We start from the raw sequence: 23,295 nt of genomic DNA, 5'->3' as shown, positions 1-23,295 counted from the left end.
ATCTCTTACTATATTTGTTAGAAACCCTTAATCATCAAAATTCTACTTAAACTAACACTATCATTATATAAAATCATTACTTCATTTAAACAGTAGTACAGCTTCAGAGGAAATTATCTTCATAATAATCCATAGGTAAAAATGCCCAGTAGAACAGGATACTTCCAAGAGATAATCACACTATATTAAAGACAGTAAGTATCTCCTGACACCCATTCACACCATGCCAGATAGCAGAGAAAAATGGCAACCACAAACATGTAAAGGCACAGCAGTAGCAAGAGACATTCTGGAGCCAAAGCCCTTGGGACCTTGTCTATCTGAGATTCACCCAGCAGCATTCTGGTGGGCCGAGCTCCTGAAGTCAATTGCTGCCCGCTGTTCCTCTGACATGCCCACTGGCAATCTGCCCATGACTGGCCATTTCCAGAGAGTTTTGTCTCCTTTGCCCCAGTTTCTGTCCTTTCTTAGCCTTATGAACATAAAAAACCGACCCAGTCTGTTAGGTGACTTTTCTCCTCTGGGTGGCTTAGGATGCTGATTTTTCATAGCATCCTCATCAGAGTCCCGCTCAGCAGACCGCTGCCCCCAGTTGCCCGGCTTTATCTGCGGCTATCAAGGAGCTGGCCACGAGGCGGACTTCTGATCCTCCATTGTTTCAGATTCCCCCGGCTTTCCTTGAGACCCTACCTAAGACCCTTCTGTCTCCATCCCTGTTTTAGCTCCAGCCTGGGACCCCTTTCCCTGGCTCTTCCTATCTCTGATGCCCTGCCCAGGTATGACTTCCCCTCTAGCTCCTGGAAAATTGTTCGTAACTCGCTGGGCAGGAAACCTGCCTGCTTCTGCAAAGAAGTCCAGCCTGCTGCTGCCTTTCATGTTTAGCAGAAACAAATTTAGGGTTTCTCTGATGAACGCTGATGGGTGAATCTCAGATAGACAAGGTCCCAAGGGCTTTGGCTCCAGAATGTCTCTTGTTGCTGCTGTGCCTTTACATGTTTGCGGTTGCCATTTTTCTCTGCTATCTGGCATGGTGTGAATGGGTGTGAATGAACCTCTGGTGAGCTGTTTCCATTTTCCGTTCCATGTTCCTCAGGCTCCCTTACCTTCTGTAGATCCACAAACTTAACTTGTCCCCGTATCTTGGCAGTCATGAAATGATGCTCACAGAGACACTGAGCTCCGCACAGGAGGGGCGCCTGCCACACTCTAGGTTGATGTTCACTGGCCATGCTCTGGGTTGGTGCTCACTGGCATGGACTTCCTGGTACGGGGCTTATTTCTGTGCAAGAGCCTTGGGCTCTTCAAGATTCTGTTGCAGGGGCTGGAGAGATGGCTCAGAGGTTAAGAGAATTGCCTGCTCTTCCAAAGGTCCTGAGTTCAATTCCCAGCAACCACATGGCCTGCGGGCATACCTGCAGACAGGATATTGTATACACTAAAAAAAAAAAAGATTCTGTTGCATTTGGTGACCAGTGAGGTGTTGGGAGGCCCTGTAGGTTAAAGGTTGCAGTCCACCATGTCTGGACAGCTCTCTCTGAGCTGGACCCATGATGAAGGACCCCCCCCCCCAACAGTGGTTTCCTTCTCTCTCCTTGACCTTATTTGGAGACTGTCCCTGAGCCTGGATGCCTGACTTATCTTAGGCGTGACCCTTGACGGAGTTCCCTGCAAATTCTCTCCCCTGTTGCCACACAGAGTAATCAGACATTGTGCTAGGATCTCTATGATAGGAACGTGCTGCTAAACGCAATTTAGGTGTTGTCCCCACTGCTATTCTAATCCTGTATATCTCCCTGACTCTGAAGGAGAACTGGGCTGCGACACTGAAACTGTCTCCCGAAAGGCTATTTCTGTCGCTCTCACAGGCTGTACAAAGCCCCACTGGCGGCTTCTATTCCTTTTCTCCTTGTGGCCTGGAGGCCAATGGATCTCAGGGAAAAAGGAGAACCCACAGTGAGGAGCCCAGCAGGGGTGGGGGTGAAGGGCCGGGTGGGCTTGAGCAGGCCTAGAATCCTGTCATCTGGGATATGTCTTTGGAGACGCATTTGGAGACCCAGGCAGAGTGTGACCTTTATAGTGGACATGCCCAGGTGGGCTATGGGCCAGGCTAGCCTGAACCTGGAGTATGAGCTGGTTATCAGCTCTACCCGGTTTCTTCTTGATGGTGTCACCTGGAGTATGCAGGGAAAGAATATGGGGTTCACTGAGCTGGACCCATGATGAAGGACCCCCCACCCCCAACAGTGGTTTCCTTCTCTCTCCTTGACCTTATTTGGAGACTGTCCCTGAGCCTGGATGCCTGACTTATCTTCTTCTGTGAACCATGTCTCAGAGCTGTTGCTTGTTGTTGTAAATAAGGATTGGCCAGGAAGCCCTGTCTTTGTTCTTGGAACTAGGATAATAGTCTTCAGAAGGCTTCAGAAAAACCGGCTTGTGTTGGGTGGGACATTGTTTGGGTCCATGTTTGTGCTTTGTCCTGACTGATCTTCACTAGTCTCTGATGCTTCAACATCCCTGTGTGCCTGTAATAGGGACCATCTAAAGCTACACTGGGTATTCCGTGAGTAATCTGCCAGTGGATGTTCAGATGTCTGTGCTTGCAGAGTTGAAGGGTCTTACTTGACTACTGGGTTAATATGCTTCCATGCTCTGAGAGAGTTACAGCAGGGAAGAGTCTGTCAGTATCTGAAGCAGAACCATGTTTCCAGGAAACCAACTGGATGCATTTAGTTCAAGCTGCCCCTGAATGAGGATGTCAAACATGGCACCTTCTCTACCTGTAAGCAGCCAGATAAAAATTCTTTTTTTTTAAGCTGAAGCTCAGAAAGACACTTGAGGGCTGCATAGTTTGTGTTGCATGAAGGGTGGGGGCACATCATATACACCAAATTCCTGTCTGAGAGGAATTCTGCCATTGTCTACTTCGAGGACAAAAATATGGCTGCAAGATGATGATGGTTATGAGTGTACTCTGGTGCTTTTGTGTTTGTTGAGTTTAGATGTGGATTTTTAGGAACTCAGATGGACAAGGATCTGCTCTGCCTCACTGCCTAGATCCCTCTGGTTTCCATCTAGGGAGCTTCTCCTAGCATTGCTGCTTTGTAGATAGGAAAAAGGGTTTATAATTGGCCTGTCTCACCTTCAGCTGTCATGTGATCAATCCCAGTATCCTAAGTCCAGATGGGTAGACAATAAACAGTTAAGATCAATGTTGAAATCAGTGAAATAGACACTGAAAACCAATACTTAGAAAAGATAAAGAAAGTGTTGATTCTTGCAGAAATTCTTTGCACTGTGGGGATTTTTAACATTCTTCCAAGGACCTCCAGGTTTTCTTTCAGATACTTCCTGTGGTCAGAGGTCAGATGAGCAGTGGGGGTGTGACTGTATAGCCCTGCAGGGAGCCAGTGACACAAGGACAGGAACGGTGTCCAGCACCAGGGTGTAACATGAGGGCCTGCTTGTTGGGGTTTCTGCCCCACCCGGTACCCCACAACCGGCAAGCCCCAATTAAAATCACACACAGGACTCCATAAGATTATAAACTGATTGGCCCATTAGCTCAGTCTTCTTATTAACTAATTCTTACATCTTACGATAACCCAAAATTCTTGTCTGTGTTAGCCATGTGGCTCAGTACCTTTTCCAGCTGTCAGCTCACATGTTGCTTCTTCAGTGATCTGGGCAGGATTGGTGGAGGGAGCTTCCTACTTCCCAGAATTCTCCTGTTCTCATTGCTGCACCTCTACTTTCTGTCTGGTTTTCCCGCCTATACTTCCTGCCTGGCCAATCAGCATTTATTTAAAATATGATTGACAGAATACAGACAATTCTCCCGCACCACCAGGGCTTCTCCCTACAGCAAGTAGCAGCAGGACAGGAGGCAAGACCTCAGAGTGAAAATAGAAGCAGATACAAATGGAGGAATGGCCATGTTCTGGCTGACTGGTCACATGGACGTGATACCACCTAGGCAGCCATGCAGTGTAACAACACGACCTAGAAAATTCTATCCCCTGGGTATATTGGTCTGTATCCTGTATAAGGGATCTAAGGGATCTTACCCACCAAGGGCATCTGGTAGGACATAATTCCTCAAACTACTGTGTCATGCAACCTGAGAATCCAGGAAGTAGCATTTCATGATTTTTTTTTTTTTTTGGGGGCTGAAATTTCCAGCCTAAGTGGTCAAGGCTCTAAGAGTCATATCAACCCTCATCGCCTAAGTACAGGCTCAGCTGATTCCTCTCAGCATCAAATCTTGCATGCTGCACAGAACTCTGTGCCCAGTCCCAGAAGATCAGCAGAAGAAACTGCCTAGTCCCCAGGTCAAGGCTGAAGCTGCTGCACATTCCGCTGGTGTCTGGTAGTGGAGACCATGCAGGAAGAGGGGTTCCTGATGCCTTCACTGATGAGCTTTTCCATATAGATTTACCTCTCAAATAAAGTCCATTCACTGTAGAAGATGTCGTGGTCCTTTACCAGCAGCTTGTAGATGTATGTGACACTCCTGCCCCAAATGTAGATAAACAGAGAAGATGGGTCTGTAGTGTTGTGTTCCAGACACGGGAGCAGAGCTGCTGGAGAATGCTGACAAAGGTGAGAAGTGTCCTGAGAGCTGCAGGGCTCAGGGTGGACACACGGCTCTCAAGGGCTGGTGATGTTAGCATCTGGAGGCTTGGGAGCTGTGTATTCTCCTTGGGTACCACAGTCTCCATAGCTGCTCTGTGAGAACAGAAACAGCCTGGGACACTGGACTGAGACATCCCTTGTTTTCAAAATGTGATTGACAGTCTGTATATTAGCTAAGTATGCACAGGCTTTTGCTAGCTTGTGTGTGCATCTGTGAGGGTCAGAGAACAACTTGTAACAGACAGTTCTCTCCTTCCACCATGTGAGTTCCCAGGAACTCTGTTCAGATTTGGCATCAAGTACCTTTATCGACTGAGTCATCTCACAAGCTCTCTTTCTTTTAAACTGTTTTTTAAAACTACTTTGTGTCTGTATGCATGCCAGATGTGTCAATCTGTGTGGACATATGCGTTTGTATGTGATAATCATGTGTGGGTGTGCTTGTGTACATGGAAGCAAGAGGTCGAGATTACATGAGTTCCTAATTTCCTCTAATTTGTTAGTCTCTCAGTAAGCCTGGAGTTGGGTTCAGCTAGGCTAGCTGCCCAGTGCACCACACCCCAGGATCCTCCTGCTTCTGACTCCCATCAGATTACAGCTGCACCAATACATGCAGGCTCTCATGCTGGAGGAGTCAGCACCTCTGACCGAGCCATCTCCCCAGCCTTCCCGTTTTCTCAGGATAGGATGGTTAATTAGGGTCTCAGACCTGTCTGCTCAGAGGGGGACGTCTTATACTTGACAACGTGCTGAGTAGTGCTCAGGCCTCCACACTCCGGAAACCAGGATTTCACCCCTACTGCCATGGCAGCAGCACAGATGTACCCAACCAGATGTCTACTCAGAGCAGGACCACGACAGAGGATGAAAGGAAAGGAGGGAAGGGCTGGGGCTGGGTGGGTCAGGCGTGGTTGTGAGTCTCTGGCTTCAGGTCTGGTCTCACCATGGTTGAGGACTCCCAAGAGCTTACAAATCCCTCTCTCAAAGAGCCCAGGAACCTCAGGCATGGGTTGGAAGCTAGAGCAAGGGGAGCAGGAAATAGACACTCACTCTGTACCCACTGCCCAGGAATGTCATGCCCAGCTCTCACGACTCAGACTGAGCAGGACACACCTATGAGAAGCAACATCCCGATGGTGGTCCTGTCTGTCTTGTTCCAACAAGTTCAACAATGTAAAACACAAAAAATTTTCTAGATAAATCATGGGTTTCTGGAGTTCATTTTGCATGAGCCTTAAATCATAAATTAAAAATTCCAAAAAGAGCACTTTTGAAGAAAGACAAAAGTTGGGAAGCTACAAAACAGGGACAGTGTCCTGTGATGTCAGAGCAGGCTTCCCTAAGCCATTCCTCAGTCTCTGGATGCTCCCCAGAGGATAGGCAGACACCATGTTATCCCCCCCCCCCCCATGGGCTGCTTGGTGTAATGTCATTCTGTACAGACATCAGCAGGAAGGTAAGGCTATGCAGCTCATGACATCCAGCTGTGACTCTCCTCAGCTGTATGCAATGCTAATATTGTTCACAAGCCTCACCCCAGAAACTCCAAGTCTTACCCCGGCTCCTTAGAGCTGCCAGGGGTCACCAGAGGCCATTGCTTTCCTCTCTCATGTTGGGGGCTGCAAACCCCTGGTCCCTTGACTTTCTTTGCCTGCCTCAGACCCTTTGCCTGCTGGAGTGAACCAACTTGCTTTCCTGTGCCTGCAGCTGCTTTGAGCACAAGACCATCAAGAATTCCTGATGGCAGGGGAGTGATTTCTGGTGGGTTTTATAGCGGAGAATTCCAAGAGCTGGGGCGTGGCTATCAGTTAAGGATCCCTATATAAGCTTCCCTGGAGCACAGTAAAGTTGGCATTCTTGTTTCAAGGATGACCTGTGTCCCTATGTCTCTGTCTCTGTGTGTGTGTTTTTAAATCTCCAGCCTAGTTCCCGACTCACGTACTGTCCCATAGTGCAGGCGCTACACTCTCAGGCCTCAATCAGCAGGAGCAGCTGCACGGTCTCCATGTATGAGCTATGCTCCTGGCCTCCCTGCAGCTACTTTGTCCTAAACTGAGTGACCTAGGAGGCAGGGCCTGCCTGCACTCACTGCACAAGGATCCTACCATGATTTTCATCTTTGTTAGCATGGAACAGAGTGGACTGTGATAAGTATTGGAATTAGACGTTCTGACTATCATTGAATGTGAGGAAGCTTTGTCCCAAGAGAGAGTGCTCTCAGAGAAGGGCATGCCTAGTCTTAAATCTAGAACCTCATTCACCAACAGGCAGCTCCCTCCCTGTCACAGGGCTACACCTTCAGCTCAGGCTGAAGTTGGTCAGCTCACACTCAGCTGTCAACAAAGGAGGCTTGCCTGTCTTCCTTGAGATGTGTGACTTGGTCTCCATGATTGTTCTATCAGATCCTGGCACTAACTATCAGTGCAGAGCTACATGAAGACGATGATGTAATTCTCAGTTGTATTACCTCCAAAATGAGTATTGTTTAAAACCAAGCACACTTTTTAAAAAAGTAAAAATGAAGAAAGATATGGGGTTTACTGAGGGCTCCTCTGTCCAGAACCAATCCCAGTGACACCCACACTACACAAACTGTGGCTGATGCAGGCCATGGAATAGTGCTCAGCCATGAAAAGAATGAAGTTTTGACTCAAGGATTGGAGGCTAGGGAGTCAGAAGGGAGGGGAGACCTGGGATGTAGAGAGGGAGAAGGCTGGAGGAGGGGCATATGAGTCTAGCTGGGTCTCTGAGGAGGAAAAGAGAAGGTGGCCTGAGGGTCCTGAAGATGCCTTGGTCATTGCCTTTCATTGGCTGTAATGGGTGCCATCCTCACTATGCCTGGGCACCATCACAGCTGATCCAGAAGAAATGTCAGGATGAAGTTGATGACCTCCATAGGTCTGTCTCAGCTCCGGCCATTTCTAGCCTGTGAGTTGGATCCCAGTGCTCAGGAAAACTCAGCAGACCTGAACTGAAGCCGTCTTTGGGGAACAGTCCCAGGTGCTGAGGAGATTCCATGCCCCTTCCTAAACACACAGACTGAAAGAGAACATAGACAAGGCAGCACCGCCCCCAATGCCCACAGACTGAGTAGGAAGGGGACTTCCAGGTGTGAGGACAAGCAGAGTCCCTGGAAAGTTGAGGGGTTGAAATAGGTGGACTACACAAGTCAAGCAGACACACTTGGAAGAGTCCTGTGGTCTTATCACTGTTGGTCATCTTCCTAGGGTCTTCTGGGAGAGATAAAGAGGCCAGTAAAGATCCTGGACAGGAATGCGGCATCCATGAACAATTGTCAGAACCGCTTCTGAAGCTGCCTATGTTAGAGGAATCCAAGGCATTATGGGACCCTCACTGGTCTTTTACTATGTAAGTTTTTGTGTAGAAGTTTCTTTATGAAGAGTTCATTAAGAATCTGATCTCAGGGGCTATAGAAATGGCTCGGCCATTAGGAGCACTGCTTGCTGTCCTGGAAGGTTCAATTCCCAGCACCAGTACAACAGCTCACAACTGTCTGTAACTCTAGTTTAGGGGCTCTGACACCCTTAAACAGACATATATGCAGGTCAAACACCAATGCACCTTAAAAAAACAAAACCAAAAAAGAATCTCTGATCTCAGCCAGGTATGGTGGCACACGGATTTAATGCCAGCACTCTCTAAGCAGAGGCTGGTGAGTCTCTGATAGTTAGAGACCAGTCTGATCTACAGAGCAAGTTCTGGGACAGCCAGAGGAAGTTTGTTTCGAAAAACCAAAAAAAAAAAATCTTTAGGTCAGTCTTGGTACCAGTCACCTCTTCTGGAGGGCCTGCACTAAACCCAGGAAAAACCCAGCCTCTATGTCATGCCATTCATCAGAACCATCATCCCAGAGCCCTTCCTTATAATGGATCCCAGACTTCAGTTGTGTCCATTGTCGACAGGTAGACTATCAGAAGCCCTGCTGCTCAGAGGAAAGATGATGCCAATAGACAAACCATGCTGGGCCCAGGATGGCCAGAGCAGGTGCCTACAATCTGGGTGACTTCCCTCTGATTACATCTGCTGGAAGACCACATGGATGGAAAGATGGAATGAGATGAAGAATAATTACTACAAAAAGACAGTGCCAGCAAAGGCCGGGCAGGTGAGGCTTCCACAAGAATAGGTAATCTTCAACCACTTCAAAGAGCTGTAGAATATGGCATTTAAATAACTTAGGGTTCTGTTGAAGTGAGACACAATTGCTCCTGGCAGCACTGATCTATTCCTGAGAGAATGTTGAGTACCAAAGACATGCCACTGGGAGCTTGTTTTCTTCTTGGCACAACTGGTCTTCTATTCTTCTATTCCTTGACCACTAACAAAGTGCATGGTGTCTAGACTGGACAGGCAGGATACAAGAAAAAAAAGACTACCAAACCTTACCAAGTCAAGGTAAGTTGGTTCTGAAATTATTCCTGCCTCTGAAAATGGTCTGTCAGTGACTCTAGGCCTTAGCCAAAGGTAGTTGCTTCAACATTGCAAATGAGACTTTGGGTGATTTCTCAGATTGCCAGTTGTCTCTGTCATCTACTGCACATTTTGGAAGCTCCTTGATTGCACTTCCTGTTTAATCAAGTAATATTATTTCCCTTCTCAGGCCTTTGATGGTGTCGAAGATTAGATAACCGTAGTTACCTTATTCTTATGATCAGGACAAGCCATTTCTAATACAAGACTTAGACTTCTTAGGATAGACTGTTTATTAAAATATTTAGCATATGTACTTTGCTTAATATAGTTTAATTTATGCTGGTTGTACTTCTAATTTTATACTTGAAATCTGTTCCTAGCATATATAGTTTTGTATTGGGTTTGGAACTCTCTCATTTACACAAAAGGGGGAGAATATGGAGAACCTCCTTTGGCCAATGACATTTAAGAGCCTGGACCAGGTTGAGAAATGACTCCTGGGTACCCAGAGAAAGCTGCCTGCCCAGCCATCTCTCTCTCTCTCTCTGTCTCTCTCTCTCTGTCTCTCTCTCTATCTTTTACTTTCTCTCTCTCTCGCCCTCGCTCCATACCTTGAGGTTGTACTCACATTCCTGTTTCATGAATTTTCTCCCTTACAATAAAGAATAATCTTAGAATACTCTTTTGCAGTTAGCTTGGAATCATTTTACTCATGATTTCCCTTATTGGATGTGTTCTGTTTCAAATTAACTTATATGAAGAAGAGGACAGCCTCTTCAGGGAATTGTGTCAAAGGTTATACTAGAAATAAATGACTAGATCATGCTAGAGTTAGGTATCCAGGTCTAGAGACAGTTTTCAAATAAAGTCAGGTAGAGAACAGGAAGCCTTATGCCAGAGGGGGATGGAGTCCTCAACACTGTCAAGCTTGGAAAAAAAAAACAGCCAGGCCATGGTGGACTGCAACCTGTGATCAGCAGGACATCCCAGTAATGGGTAACCTCCAGATACATAAGATTATGTCAAAGAGGACTGCATAGATTAGTCACAGAACTACAAACTCTTCAAGAGGTCTTCTGAATGGTCTCCTGATCCTAGAAGAAACCAGTACCTTAATGAATGACACCCCCATTCCTGCCATGGCCACCAGGTGATTAACACCTGCCATTAAGCCCTCCTGGGACCTCATTTCAGGCCTGGAGCCCCTAACACCCTTCCTCAAACTCATCCCATCACACACCAGCTGGCTTTGAAAGGACACAAGCAGAAGTTATGAGAGGCTCCAGGGGAACAACAGCTTAGAAGTCCTGCACGCAGGCCGTTATGGCCTTTGCCCAGAAAAAAACACCGTGAGAACCAACAGGAAGCTGGGAACACCCATCCATCCTGCCACTTTACCACACCTCCTGCTCCAAAATAAGAGCCAAGTCTCTGGGCATGTGAGGGCATCCTGCCTAGACCCCTCACCCCCCACAGACACACAGGGACACCAGGGAGATGATGAAGTTCTTTAATGAGAAGCAGGAGAGTAGGAGACAGAGGGAAGGGGTGGGTGAAGCCAGAAGGGAGAGGGAGAGAGCACTTCTGTGTCCTGCGCTCAGGAGGTCTGGGTGCAGCAATACTCTGTGGCAGCCTGGACCCCGGCATCACTTGCTGTGGAAAGGAGGAGAGTCAGTGGAGCCAAAATGATTCATGCAGGGGGAAAATGTTAGGATGCTGGGGTCTCCACTCACCAGATCCAAATAGGACATAGGTCATTTTCCCCCTCCCCTCTGTGAACTGAGTACCCGCAATTCTCCATGCTCATGTGTGAAAAGGGGACAGATGGTTTCAGGGCAAGAGCATGGCAAAGGGGTGACAAGGATATTGTTGGGCTCAGGCTCTGCCCGCACATGCGCAGTTCTCCATGGGCATTTTGTAGGTACCCAGGTCTTTTTCCCTTTTCTTCCTTGGCATTTCGCAGGGCTGTTTGATCTCTGGCCCCTGGAGATTCTGCAGGAGCACTGGCTTGAGGGTAGCTTAGAAAGAACTTGGCTGTCTTTGTTATGGTAATTCCAAGTAGCTGATTCTGCCTGAGGCACTGGGAATGTATCAATCTATTCTACTGCTCCTGATGTGAGGGGGCCATGCCCTTTTGAACCCTCTTGCCTCCTGGTATAAATACCCGACTTGAGTTTAATAAAGCGCTTTTTTTTTACTCTTTGGCAAGCGAGCAGGTCTCTTGCGTTTGTCTTTTTAAACCCTTAGGACAATCGTCCATTCTCGTGGCCCTGGTTCAGGAAAGCGCGCTCCTGGATTAGGCCTGGGTATCCACAGAAAGTGCGGAAGCTAACACATTTTTCTGGACTGCATCCCCCAAGCATCAAAGAGAAACCTAGGAAGGCTGCTAGACCCCAGGCATGGCTGCCACATCCTAAAAACAATCCATGCTTTGAATAAAGTCAACTTGGTAACTGAAAAGAAGGGAGCCGCAAGGGAGGGATTTCACTTTTGCACAGAACTGCAGGGCATGCATGCAGAGAGGTATTCTCTCCAGTTGCAAACCAATGGTAAAGTATCTGTGAGGGAGATTCCTGACGTCCAGGAAACAACACTCCTGAAGGGATCCTGAACAAAATACCCACAGGTAGAGCGTGTCCCAGTAGCATAGGCTGTACCTGCCCACACAGGTAGGGAAAGGTTAGAACACAGGGTCTCCAGAAGCCCTGCTGACCCCAACACCATGATTTCCTCAAGGGTCCCACAAAAATGAACACTTACCCTACTTGCTTCCTACAGAGCAGGTTTCTGTCCAAGAAAGAAAAAACATGATTCAGAAAGTGCAGGGAATTCAGTCAGAAAACCACAGCCCCTCCACCAGCCAGCATGTGCCCCATCCCCAAAGGACAAAGCTGAGTGAGAGGCAGCCTGTTGTCCTGAGTGACAGGCTGCCTCCTTTGCATAGGGCAGGAGAGCATGGCGGCTTGCTCCCTACCACTCTGCCTGGGGATGACGATGCTCTCTGTGTTGAGGCCTCCAGCTCTCACAGCATTCTGAAAACCTTCCAGGGCATCCTGGTGGACGTCAGGGTCTCTGCCTATAGGAGCAGTCAGGAGGGACAGGGTGTCAAGGACTGAGTTGGGGGAGCTGACAGAGCTTCCCTCCCAGCCCAGGGAATCAAGCAACTTCGGGCGAAGTGTGAGGCATGGCCCACCCAGGTGGGGATGTGACCCTGGACCTGGACAAGAGAGGAGAACCCAGGTGGGGAGGGAGGACCTGACCACCATGACCATTCCTCCATCTGACCTCGAGGACACGGCACTGTGCCTTCAGCTCACCTGAGTTTCTCTCAGGCCAGTTGGGGACACTGTGACCAACCTCACTCTGGAGGAATATGTCACCCTTGGCTGAGGGCTCCATGCTGCCTCTCTGCTCTATGTGGGCAGTGCCCAGTCACAGGGAGGGCTCAGGAGGCTCTGGGGCTCTTTCGCAGGCAAGAAGGACACTGGTATGGGCTGTGATTGTGGCTGGTCTTTATATGATGGATCCTGTTCTGTACCCATCCTTATTATAGCTGGAACCCCAATAGTTGTGAGACCCCTTTCACCCTGTGAACCCTTGGCCCACATCACAACAATGGGACTCACCCAAGAGTTTTGCAATTCGGAAATGATCCCCTTGTATGTTGTGTATCCAGTAGAAGATGAAGTGGTCCTCCACAATAGATGGTACGATGTAGAGCTCCTGAGTACCGCCAACTGGGGAGGTATAGAGACACAGATCCTTAATAACCACCCTGACTATTCAACAAGGATCTAAGGGTGTCCTGGAACCCAGCCTGGCACCTCTCAAGCTGACTCCTGCCCAGTTGCTTGGTTCTTACTGTCCCAGCTTCTCCACCATGCCAGAGCCTCAATTAGAAGGAAACTCCATATCCACGGGAGCCACATACATGGAATGGCCATGTCCCCAACTTGTGTGTCATACAGGAGGGTCTGTCTCTGGAACCAAATGCACACCTTTCCTGACCCCCTTCATGAGTTCTCTGTGGAGGGCCGCAACCACATTCTCCATTACTTTAAGGGGCAGAGGTAGTTGACCTCTGTGACTTCAGGGTGTGGCAGTACACACCTTTAATCCCAATGCCTGGGAGGTGGAGGTACATTGACCTCTGAGACTTTAAGGGGCAGAGGCAGTTGACTTCTGTGACTTCAGGGTATGGCCGTACACACCTTTAATCCCAATGCCTGGGAGGCAGAGACAGATCTCTGTTGGTTCAAGGTGTTGTAGCACACACCTTTAATCCCAGCATTGGGGAGGCAGAGACAGTGGGACTATAATGCGCATGTGCTTGGTAACTTTCCACTACTGCGTCCCTGCCTACTCCCGAGGCGTCAGTGACACGTCCGAAGCGAGGACTGTTTCCTATATAAGGGATGGGTACCCCTCATTCTGGGTCTCCACTTTGTAAGCTTATGCTCTCTCTCTCAAGATGCAATAAAGCTTTTCTGCAGAAGGATCCTAAGTGTGCAGCATTGTTCTTGCTGGCGAGACAGTAGCGCGGGACAGTTCTCCATAGCCAATGGGACACCACTGGGCAGTTCTGTTGACTACCTTTATGTCAACTTGACACAGGCCAGAGTCATCAGAGAAAGCCCAGTTGAGAAAATACTTCCAGAAGACCAGGCTGTAGGTTGGCTTGTAAGGAATTTTCTTAATTAGTGATTGACAGGGAGGGCCTAAACCAAATGGGGCCACCTCCATAAGAAAGCAAACTGGCAAATTTGAGGAGCAAGGTGGTAAGGAGCAAGCCTCTATGGCCCCTGTATCAACTCCTATACCCTGCCATGTTTGAGCTCCTGCCCTGACGTCCTCTGAAAATGAGCACTGATGTGGAAGTGTAGACAAAATAAACCCTTCCCTCAGCTTGCTTTTTATCAAAGGGTTGCGTTCTGACAACCATACTCTAACTAAGACAACAGCCGATTCTCATGTAGGGACCAATCTACCACACCCGATGTAGTGTTTGGTGTCGGCTGTTCCCGGCCCATCAGGAAAACTGTCTAATGGGACCCTTCATGGGTATTAACAGATTTGGAAGAAGCAAAGGTTCTCAGGCCATGGGGCCCCCTGGGATGGCCGCAATAGTCTCATGTGTGTCAAGGGAGGGGGGTACAGCCCTCACAGGCCCAGGGACTCACAGGCTGTGTATTTTATAGGCACATCTGTCTTCTCTAGGACAGTATTCATCTTGTGGCATCGTCCTGCAATCCTGGAACACAAAAGGTCTGTGAGACACACTGCCCAGACATACAACTCCCCTCTGCAGTACCCACAATATTGTCAAGAGATATCTGGTCCCAAGGTGACCAAGGAAGTGCAGGCTCCACTGGGTCCCATTACATTACTAGCAGGCCTCCTTAGTCACGTGCTCAAGCCCCCTGAGGCCCACAGTGGCTCAGTTCTGTGTCATGTCACCTTCTGGCCGCACCCCGACAGCCCCTTGCTCACACCCTCGGAGAACCTGAGCTACTTGGTTTGTAGACATCGTCTGAAACAAATCCTCCCTTCCTAACCTGCAAGCTGTGTGTCTTCTTGGCTCACCCTCCGTCTCTGGAGATACTTAGGGATGAACCCAACAATCCCTGTCACCTGGCCATTGAGGAAATTACTCTGAGAGCAGGACTGGGGGAAAAGAACAGAGGGCTCATTCCAGGGTAACTGACAGGGCAGGGGCTGCCCAGATGCCAGACCTTGTAAAGATGGCTCAGACACTGTCTACTTCAGGAGCCACTAAGTGAAAGGACCCCAAATATGGGATAAGACGAAGAGGTAGTGGCCACATGAATGGGGAGTCACACAGGTGTGAGACAGCACAGGTAAGAGTCTTCAACGAGAAGAGGTCACACATGACAGGTCACCCCAGTGACTGGTCCCAAAGGTCCCAAAGATCACACCAGTGGGAATAGGCTGGGATTTCAGTGTCTCTGCAGACCCTGATAAACTTTCTCCCTGGGGTTCTGTACACCTCTTGAATGTTGTGAAATCCTGGCCCCTGCCTCCCTTACAGGCAGAATTTTATGCTGGAGAGAAAAGAGACTCAGACTGAATGTTAACGTGGGATTTGGCAGTGAAACCCTTCTCCAGGGCCTGGGTCACTGACAAAGGACGTCCCGTCAGCATAGAAAGTGGGTGCCACGTCCATCTGAGATATTTTCTCTGCACCACGTACTGTGCCATGGTCCTCTCTAAACTGAGACACTCTCAGTGGTACTGTTGGCCCAGGCCCCCAGTTCACCCTGTGCACCCCACTCAGCCCTCAGGTCTCTTATGTGGCAAAGGCCAAGAAGAATGCTACCAACTCAGTTGGCACACACTCACAAGACAGTGTACTCCACTTGTAGTTTGCCCTCTTCCAGGTTCGTGATGGTCACGGGAGTCACAGACATAGACTTTAAATCCACGCCAGGAATCTCCTTGTCAGATGCTGTAGCTTTCATATACCACGTTCCTGACAGCTGGAGAAGACCCCTGCCCATCAGGACTCAGGTAGACCGCAGCGCTGCCCCTAGTCCTTAGCCCCTCTGTCTAGCTTGCCGCCATGTTTTGGACATGTGACGCTTTTCCCCTTCTATGAACCCATCAAATAAGCTAGTTAACCAGGGCCACAGCAGTGTGGTTCACCAACCCTTGCAGGTGTGACACTATCACAGACCCCTGCATTCCCAGAGAACAGTGAGGAGACCTGGACTCTGGACTCTGACCTCCTCCAGCCCTCTGCACCCAGATCCATCTGACCAGATTCCTTGTGCTGTGTCTGGCATTCCCTGAGAGTAGGGGTTCAAGCCTGGTTCTAAAATGATGTCTCTTTAGATGAAGAAGGAATGAGCCATCTAACCAACAACCTTAACCTCTCCCCATCAGCCAGAACCCCCCTCCAACCCCTGCCCGTCTCAGCCTCACATCTTGATGCTCCTTCGTGGCAGGGAAGGTCTGGGCCTGCAGGGCACCAACAAGGCCGAGGCCAAAGAACAGGATCAGGGCCTTCATGTCCAGAGTCTGTGTTCGCAGGTCCCCAACAGGTCACTGGGCTGGCTGAGAAGGCTGTGTTGGGGCTTCACTCAGCTGCCCATTTATACCGCTCTGTCCAGGGTCCCCGGGAAGTTGGCAAGGATGACTGACCAGTCCCTTCCTGGACATTCAGCATGGCCAGGTCTTCAGTGGACCAGATAAAGGTCATCATTGTTGGAAGTTTCTAGAGAATCTTTAACGCCCACAGGATGATGGGGCAGGGCTACTTGTAGATTTGCCCTGGCAAGAAAGTGAGTCTGAGTTAGAGATGCAGCCTCCCGTGTCAGGAGCCCCTGAGGGTAAGAAGAGCAGGCGTGAACCCCTCCTGCACACAGTGTGATCTCCAGCTGGCTGACATGCTCATTGACACAGAGGAGGCCACTGAAGCCAGACCCTTCTGAGCTCCATTCTCAGGAACCTTCCTGAATCCCAGGGCAGGACACTGAACCTTAGATTCATCTTGAAAAAAGAGGAAAGTGGGAGCCTAATATGTGACTCTCAAAATGTGTGCCTAAAGATGTGTCCCCTCCTCAGCAAGGTGTGCACTAGTCCCTGCCAATATGCAGAACAATCATGGCTCAGACATAGAAAGAAAGCAAGGAGGCCTTGTGAGCTCATGTGTACACAGCCATGGGACAGAATCACAGACTGGAGCTGGTGGCTCAGCTGTTAAGAGTCCTTTATGCTCTTGCTGAGGACTTGGGTTAAGTTCCTGGCACCCATATTGTGATTCACAACTTCCTGCAACTCCAGTTCCAGGGGATATGATGCTTTCTCTGGGTTTTTAATTACCTTCATGCATGTACTACATATAAACTCAGAGGGACTTACAGTCTGGTAAAGGCCTAAGGCACATGGTCTCCTGTCCCTGAAGCTTCAGATGGCCAGGGGTCTTTTTCCTAAGCAGTATGAGAGGAGTCCTGATACATTAAGGAGCCTAGAGAGCCTTCCTCTGGCTCTGATACACCACTGTTTATAACTTACTCTCCTTGTCTCCAGCACCTTCCAGGTCTATGTCGTTGTCTGGGCAACCGTGTTGTAGCATGTTCACTCTCTGTGGCCTTTTGGGTGAGGTAAGACATCTCCAGTTCAGTTCTAAAGCTCTTCTACTCAGCCTTGGGTCAGGAATTCTGTGTAAATGTCCTCCTGGGAAGGGCGTCCTTGTTACCATTTGTTTGATTTTGCTTTTCAAATTTTTCTGATTCTCTATAGTTTAAATTCAAGAACCTCATGCCTGAGTGGAGCACTGCTACAGAAGTCAGAGGCACTCTGACTTCCCATGGAATGAAGACTGCAAGGCGACAGAGAAGGGAAGAGTGGGCAGGCAATATGACCCTCTCCTAAACAAAATACTGGACAAAAGCAACTTCTGGTTGGCTTACTGGCTAGCAATAAATGTCAACTTGCTACGACTTAGATTCACCTGGAAAGAGAGTCTCCATTTGGGAAATATCTAGATCAGGTTAACCTGTAGCCTTGTTTGTGGGATTGTCTTCATTGTTATTGACAGCCCACTGTGGGCAGCACTGATGTGTGATTCCTTTCTGTCTATGTGTGACTTTCATTGGTTAGTGAATAAAGAAGCTGCTTTTTACTGTGATAGGGCAGAATGGAGCTAGGCCTGTGTGCGTATGTATGTACACAGGCACAGATGTACACACAACAGCAGTGGGACAGAATCACAGACTGGAGCTGATAAGGTGACTCAGCTGTTAAGAGTCTTTTATGCTCTTGCAGAAGATATGTGTTCAATTCCTAGTTCTCATATTATGGCTCACAACCTCCTGTAACTCCAGTGTCCGGGGTACTGACACTCTCTTTCCCTCTCCAGGCCCTGACATGCACATTTGCATATAAACTTATGCAGCCTCATATAGATGCAAACAAATAAAAAATCAGTGAAGGAAAACAAAATAAAAAACAAAACACAGGGTGCCAAAGGGCCCTAGGCTTATGACGCCTAGGCTGGGTGAACAAGTTATATTAGTATTGTTGTAATGAAACCCCATAGCCAAAGCAACTTGGAGAAGAAAGTCTCTATTTGGCTTACACCTCCATAGCACTGTGTTCATCATTGAAGAAAATCAGCACAGGAACTCAACCAGGACAGGAACCTGGAGGCAGGAGCTGATGCAGACGCCACTGAGGATTGCTGCTTATGGGCTTCTTCAACATAGCTCACAGAATCCAGGACCTCCAACCCAGTTTGGCCTCACCCACAGTGGACTGCGTGCTTCCCAACTACTTAAGAAAATGACCCACAGGTACAAGGTTGCCTACGTCCTGATCTTTTGGAGGCATTTTCTCAGTTCCCGTTCTTTTCTCTTGGGTGACTGTAGCTTGTATCAAGTTGACACAAAAGTAGCCAGCCCTTGTCAGCTTGACACACAAACACATCACTGTTAAGCCACAGCTTTTCCTTTCTTGTTCATCGCCAAGTAAAAAATAAGGTGAACACTTTCTCCCTTCAAGAGGGAAGACCTAGGGTACAGTCACAGCCTGAATAAAGGAAAAATGAAACTCCATGTGTGTGATCAACTCAATGACCAATGTCTGGGATCCACTCGCTATCTTCTGGGCTTCTTGGGTCGCTTCTCCGGCTCTGCCCTCTGCAGCACACCCAGCCTGTCTCCTCGGCTCCAGCAGGCTCCTCGCCACTGCTGCTGCTGCTCGTGGTGGTCATCCCACGGTGCTGGCGTCTCCAAACTGCTGGGTCTTCTGCTGCAGCTGGGCTGCACTTTCACCAACGGCCTCTCCTGGGCTTTCTCTTCAGGGACTCCTGCCCTGCCACACAGTGCCAAGCCTCAGCTGTTCTCCATGACCCCTGCATGTCTTGAAAAGCAGTGTCTCCTGGGTGACTCTTACAGAACCAAGTTTGGCTGCCAGCGAGAGGTACCACCTGAGCTGCCTCTGGAACACAGCTGCGTGCTGACCCCGAGGAAGCACTTCCCAGAAGACCTCACCTCAGTGATGCTGCTCTCCTCTAAGGCCTGGTTACCTTCTCAGCTACATCTGACCAGACGCCACAGATTCTTCACACAAATTGTCCAGTAGAATCTTGGCTTCCCTCTGAAACCTCACAAGCCAGGCCTCCATCCTCTGCACTGCTCTCAGAACTCTTATTTTCCAAGCTGTTGCAGAACGTCTCACTAATTTTGAACACTTAATGACTTTTCTCATCCAAAATTTCAAAGTCTTTCCACAAGCCTCCCAAAAACCCATTGTCAGGTCTGTCACAACGATACCCCACAATCTTGGTTCTAACTTCTGTCTTAGCGAGGATTACTATTGCTGTAAAGAAACAACATGGCCAAAGGCAACTTGGGGAGGGAAGGGCTTGTTTGATTTACACTTCTACATCACCGCTCATCACTGAAGGGCGTTAGTTTGCCTGATGCAAACGCCATGGCGGAGTGCTGCTTACTGGCTTATTACACATGGCTTGTTCAACTAATTTTCTTTCTTTCTTTTCTTTCCTTTTTTTTTCCAGGGAAGAGAAAGAATACCGTCCCACACTACCACAAATTATGCAGGTGAGTTCCCCAAGTTTGAGAAAATCACAGAGTGTAATGAATAAGCCTCCCCCTGGGAAAATCACCTTCCCAATCACAGCACCGCCCCTGCTAGGTAAGTAAGTATTCAGCTGTTTCTTATAGAACCCAAGACCTCCAGCCTGGAGATTGCCCCACCTTCAATGGGCTGGGCACTCCCCCATTGATCAATAATTAGGGAAACACCCTATAGGCTTTCCTACAGCCTGATCTTATGGAAACAGAGGGAGCTCCCTTCTCTCCAGTGATACTAGTTTGTGTCAGGTTGACATAAAACTAGCCAGCACAGCAGTGGTCTGTCTCTTGAGGAGTGAGAAATGTCTTCTGGCTGCAGGAGAGGTGGGTAGTCCTTCCATATGGATGGGGTGAGGGGTGTGAACTGACTAGTTGTCACTGTACTGAGGATGGGGAGGAAGAACGCTCTTATTCCCCCCTCATCCTCCCTTCCCATCCGCTCTGGGTGCAGCTTCCAGCGCTGAAACTGGGAGAAGGCAGTGTGTGATAGGTGGCAAAGTAAGCGAAGAATTTTCTGCAGACAGTTTGGAAAAAGCCAGAGACACGAGAGTAAAGGAACAAAGTCGGTGAGAAGGTGAGGGAGAGAAGAGGCCACCCGGAATGCAGTGCCTTGTGAAGAGACTGCACATTGATACAAACGACTGGTTAGACCTCAGCGCCCCGCGGCAGACGCAGTGTGATGAACGCTGACAAGATGAGGCGGCCAAGCCCTCATCCGGAGCCTGCTGTGCTGTGTAGGCAGACCTACGACCCTAGGTTCTGCTGTCTCCTATAGACTCCAAACTGTTCCCATGTGGGCCTTTCCACGCACAAGCAAGGAGTCCATGTCTCGTGTGGTTTTTGTGGCATTTGCCAGAGTCATCTCTCTCTGTGGTGAAGGTTTTTAGGCCACAGGGTGGGCAAAACCAAGAGTCACATCAGATTACACCCATCTTTACCACGTGGTCTCGGCTTTCAGGAGCATCCCCAATAGACTTTGTGCCAGAACATCTGGTATCCTGTCCCAAGGGTGCTGGGCCTTGAACCACAGCAGGATCTCACTGTGCAGCCTCAGGTTGATGTTATATCATGAAATAGAAAGGTCACATTTATCATTTACTGGCAGAATTTACAAGGACATCTGTGCCAGAAGCTGCATGCTTCGCTCATCCTCTCAATTAATGAGGAGAAATGATTTTATTTTGAACTCCATAGGCAGCAAAGGCTAAAACAGTTCTGTTTGACGTACAGGAAATAGTATGATGTCAGTTCCACAGGAAGCCGGAATTAAGGAATAGTGGTCATAGGTCAGAAGGAGTTTCAAAGAGGCTAGCCAAGGTTATGTAAGTAGAAATGATCCAACCATGTTATCCTGTTTTTTGGAGTTCTAAGTTTTCTTTTTAAAATTAGCTTATTTTTATCTTATGAGTGTTTGCCAATGTATGTATATGTGTGGCTACACACATGCCTGTTGCCTAAATAGGGCTGAAAAAGGTATTGGATTCCCCCAAAACTGGTGTCACAGAATGTTATAAGATGCCATGTGGATGATGGGAATCAAATCCGGGTCCTCTGAAAGATCAACACGTGCTCTTAACTGCTGAGCCATCTCTCCAGCCCTGCCATGTGTTGTGTTTAATGGCTATTGAAAGTTAATGTCCCAAAGCAAGAGTGCAGCAGAGGGTCAGAGACTCATTGTGAGGGGGCTGTGGACAGTCTTCCCCATGCCCCAGACAGACATACACAGTGGCTGATAGGACAGGCTTTAAGCAAGAAATTTTAAATTTCTGAGGACAAGTCATGCCAGTCCAAGGGTAAAGATTGTGTTCTTCTTCTCAGACACGGATCCCTTCCAGAAGCCTCAAATGGACTGCAGGGAGCTAGCTGAAGGCTGTCGTTAGTTCTGCAGTTGATCCACGACCACACAGGACCGAGTGACCACACACTGAACATGAACAACTATCACTCTGCTTCCCAAGGTCCACTGAGCTCCTAACTCCCCTGGGTAGTCTGTGTCAGTGTCTCTATCAGGACTCCTGTCCCCTTCCTGTCCCCAGAGGAGTTCACAGTCCTGAAAACGTGTCTGACAGTCATGCCAACTCTGTGTGTCTCTCCCATACTTTCTGCAGCCCTCTGCACCCCCAACACATTGTCTAACTCCTTGCTTCCCTGAGTCAGGAAGGACCTGACTATTCAGGCTTCAGGGAGATTAAGAGCCTTGCCCAGTCCCACTCGTTCCTCCACCCTACGCCTGTCTCCATCACAGGCCTCACTCCTTGTATCAAGAGGTACCGCCATGTGGGCAGGTCAGGACCAACCAGCAGCTAGGCCCCTCATCTTTCCAGACCGAGACTCAGTAAATGCTGTCTGGACTTCGCTGGACTACAACACAGGTGACTGAGGAGATAGGATCTAAGTTTGCTTCGGGAGCTGAGGGTGGGGTCCCGACCGGAGCGTATTTGTGTACAGAAGGAGCTGTGTTCAGGGAAAGGCTGTGTTTGCTTTCCGGCTCTTTCTCCTTCAGTTCCTCCCGACTATGGCTAATCTGAACACAGGACACTTTATAGAATGGCTTGTGCCATGTCACAGTAAATATCACACAAATGGGAACATGCCTGGAGGTTACTTCACTCAGGAACCAAGTCATGTCCATGGATGTTGTCTGGCGGCAGCTGTGTCAGCCTTACCCTGGGTACCTAATGCTGGAAACTCGCAGTCACTTACCACTGTTCCAGAAGCCTGGGCATCTCCTGTGGGGTCATCCTGACCCTTTGACCCTCTAAGCCATGCTAACTAATGGAAAAGAAGGGGACCATTTGGAAACACACACAGTTCTTCCCTTCCTTGATCTCCTGGAGATCCAGCTTAACAACCACCCCACCCTAAAGTGTACAACCAGGGAGACACTGAAGTCCCCAAGAGTAAGGGGAAGGGAAGCAAAGGGAGGGAGGCAGGGAAGGAGCCACTAAGAAAGCAACACTGAGCCTCTCATGAACATCTCCTGGGAAACCAAGGCTCATTCAAGCCTGACCCAGTCTCTTCCCATCTGGCCTCCACCTCTTCACACAGGCAATGCTTATGTGGGGGCTGGATGTGGCCAGGGAGGGCTCTCCAGTCCATGAGCCGTGTGGGAGACGTCCATCGTGCGCGCCTCCTGCCACCTGAGCCGGTTCCCAGACAAACAGCAGAAGGTTCTCTGTGGGGTAAGCCCCATGAATGTGTCAGTGCTGTGGTTTGTCAGACAGGCCTCTGGAAGAGGAAGGGACCAAGTATTATGGCTATTTAAGTGCCTCATTGTCTAGCCAGGGTTCTGCCATCCTGGACCCCTTTTCCAAAAAAAAAGGAAGGCAAGGTTGAAAATAGTGAGCGAGGTGCTGGCCCACCCAGAGGCTCGCCAGATTCCAGATTCACCATCGATCAGGACACAGAAATGCCTTGATTCTTGCCAGACGCTACCACGCAGATCTCCTGCCCCATGGCTTCCACAGTAGGGCTCCCATCCTCCTTCTGAAGAGGCATCCAGTGCCGAGCATGGCTGGGGTTCCCACTTCTCTACAGACTCTTCCCATCCCACATCCAGGGGTCTGAATCGCCCACCGTTTAAGACCGTCTCTCTCTCCTTTCTTCTGACTTT

General features: G+C 48.9%; 1 protein-coding gene and 1 pseudogene across 1 annotated transcript; both read right to left on the bottom strand.

Moving 5' to 3' along the window:
• Positions 1-10,663: 10,663 nt before the first annotated feature.
• Positions 10,664-16,126, bottom strand: LOC148118679 (von Ebner gland protein 1-like). Its single transcript, XM_087900149.1, has 6 exons — positions 16,009-16,126; positions 15,427-15,563; positions 14,247-14,317; positions 12,693-12,803; positions 12,041-12,142; positions 10,664-10,719 (listed from the first exon to the last, which is right to left on the bottom strand). The coding sequence occupies exons 1-6, from the start codon at positions 16,093-16,095 to the stop codon at positions 10,664-10,666; spliced, it is 564 nt and encodes a 187-aa protein (XP_087756275.1). The 5' UTR covers positions 16,096-16,126.
• Positions 16,127-19,603: 3,477 nt separating this feature from the next.
• Positions 19,604-19,751, bottom strand: LOC148118678 (U1 spliceosomal RNA; annotated as a pseudogene).
• Positions 19,752-23,295: the final 3,544 nt, after the last annotated feature.

Source organism: Myodes glareolus, chromosome 21 (assembly GCF_982192425.1).
Source record: "Myodes glareolus chromosome 21, mMyoGla1.1, whole genome shotgun sequence".
Lineage (NCBI taxonomy): Eukaryota > Metazoa > Chordata > Mammalia > Rodentia > Cricetidae > Myodes > Myodes glareolus.
Note: the sequence above shows the minus strand (reverse complement) of the source record. Positions and strands in the feature narration are given on the sequence as shown.

What these genes read in the sequence shown, in the direction of transcription:
- LOC148118679 (XM_087900149.1), bottom strand. Translation starts at nt 16,095, where the DNA reads ATGAAGGCCCTGATCCTGTTCTTTGGCCTCGGCCTTGTTGGTGCCCTG. An exon ending in CCACGAAGGAGCATCAAGAT is followed by an intron (nt 15,564 to 16,008) that starts GTGAGGCTGAGA and finishes GGTCTTCTCCAG; the next exon opens with CTGTCAGGAACGTGGTATAT. An exon ending in CAAGTGGAGTACACTGTCTT is followed by an intron (nt 14,318 to 15,426) that starts GTGAGTGTGTGC and finishes TTTGTGTTCCAG; the next exon opens with GATTGCAGGACGATGCCACA.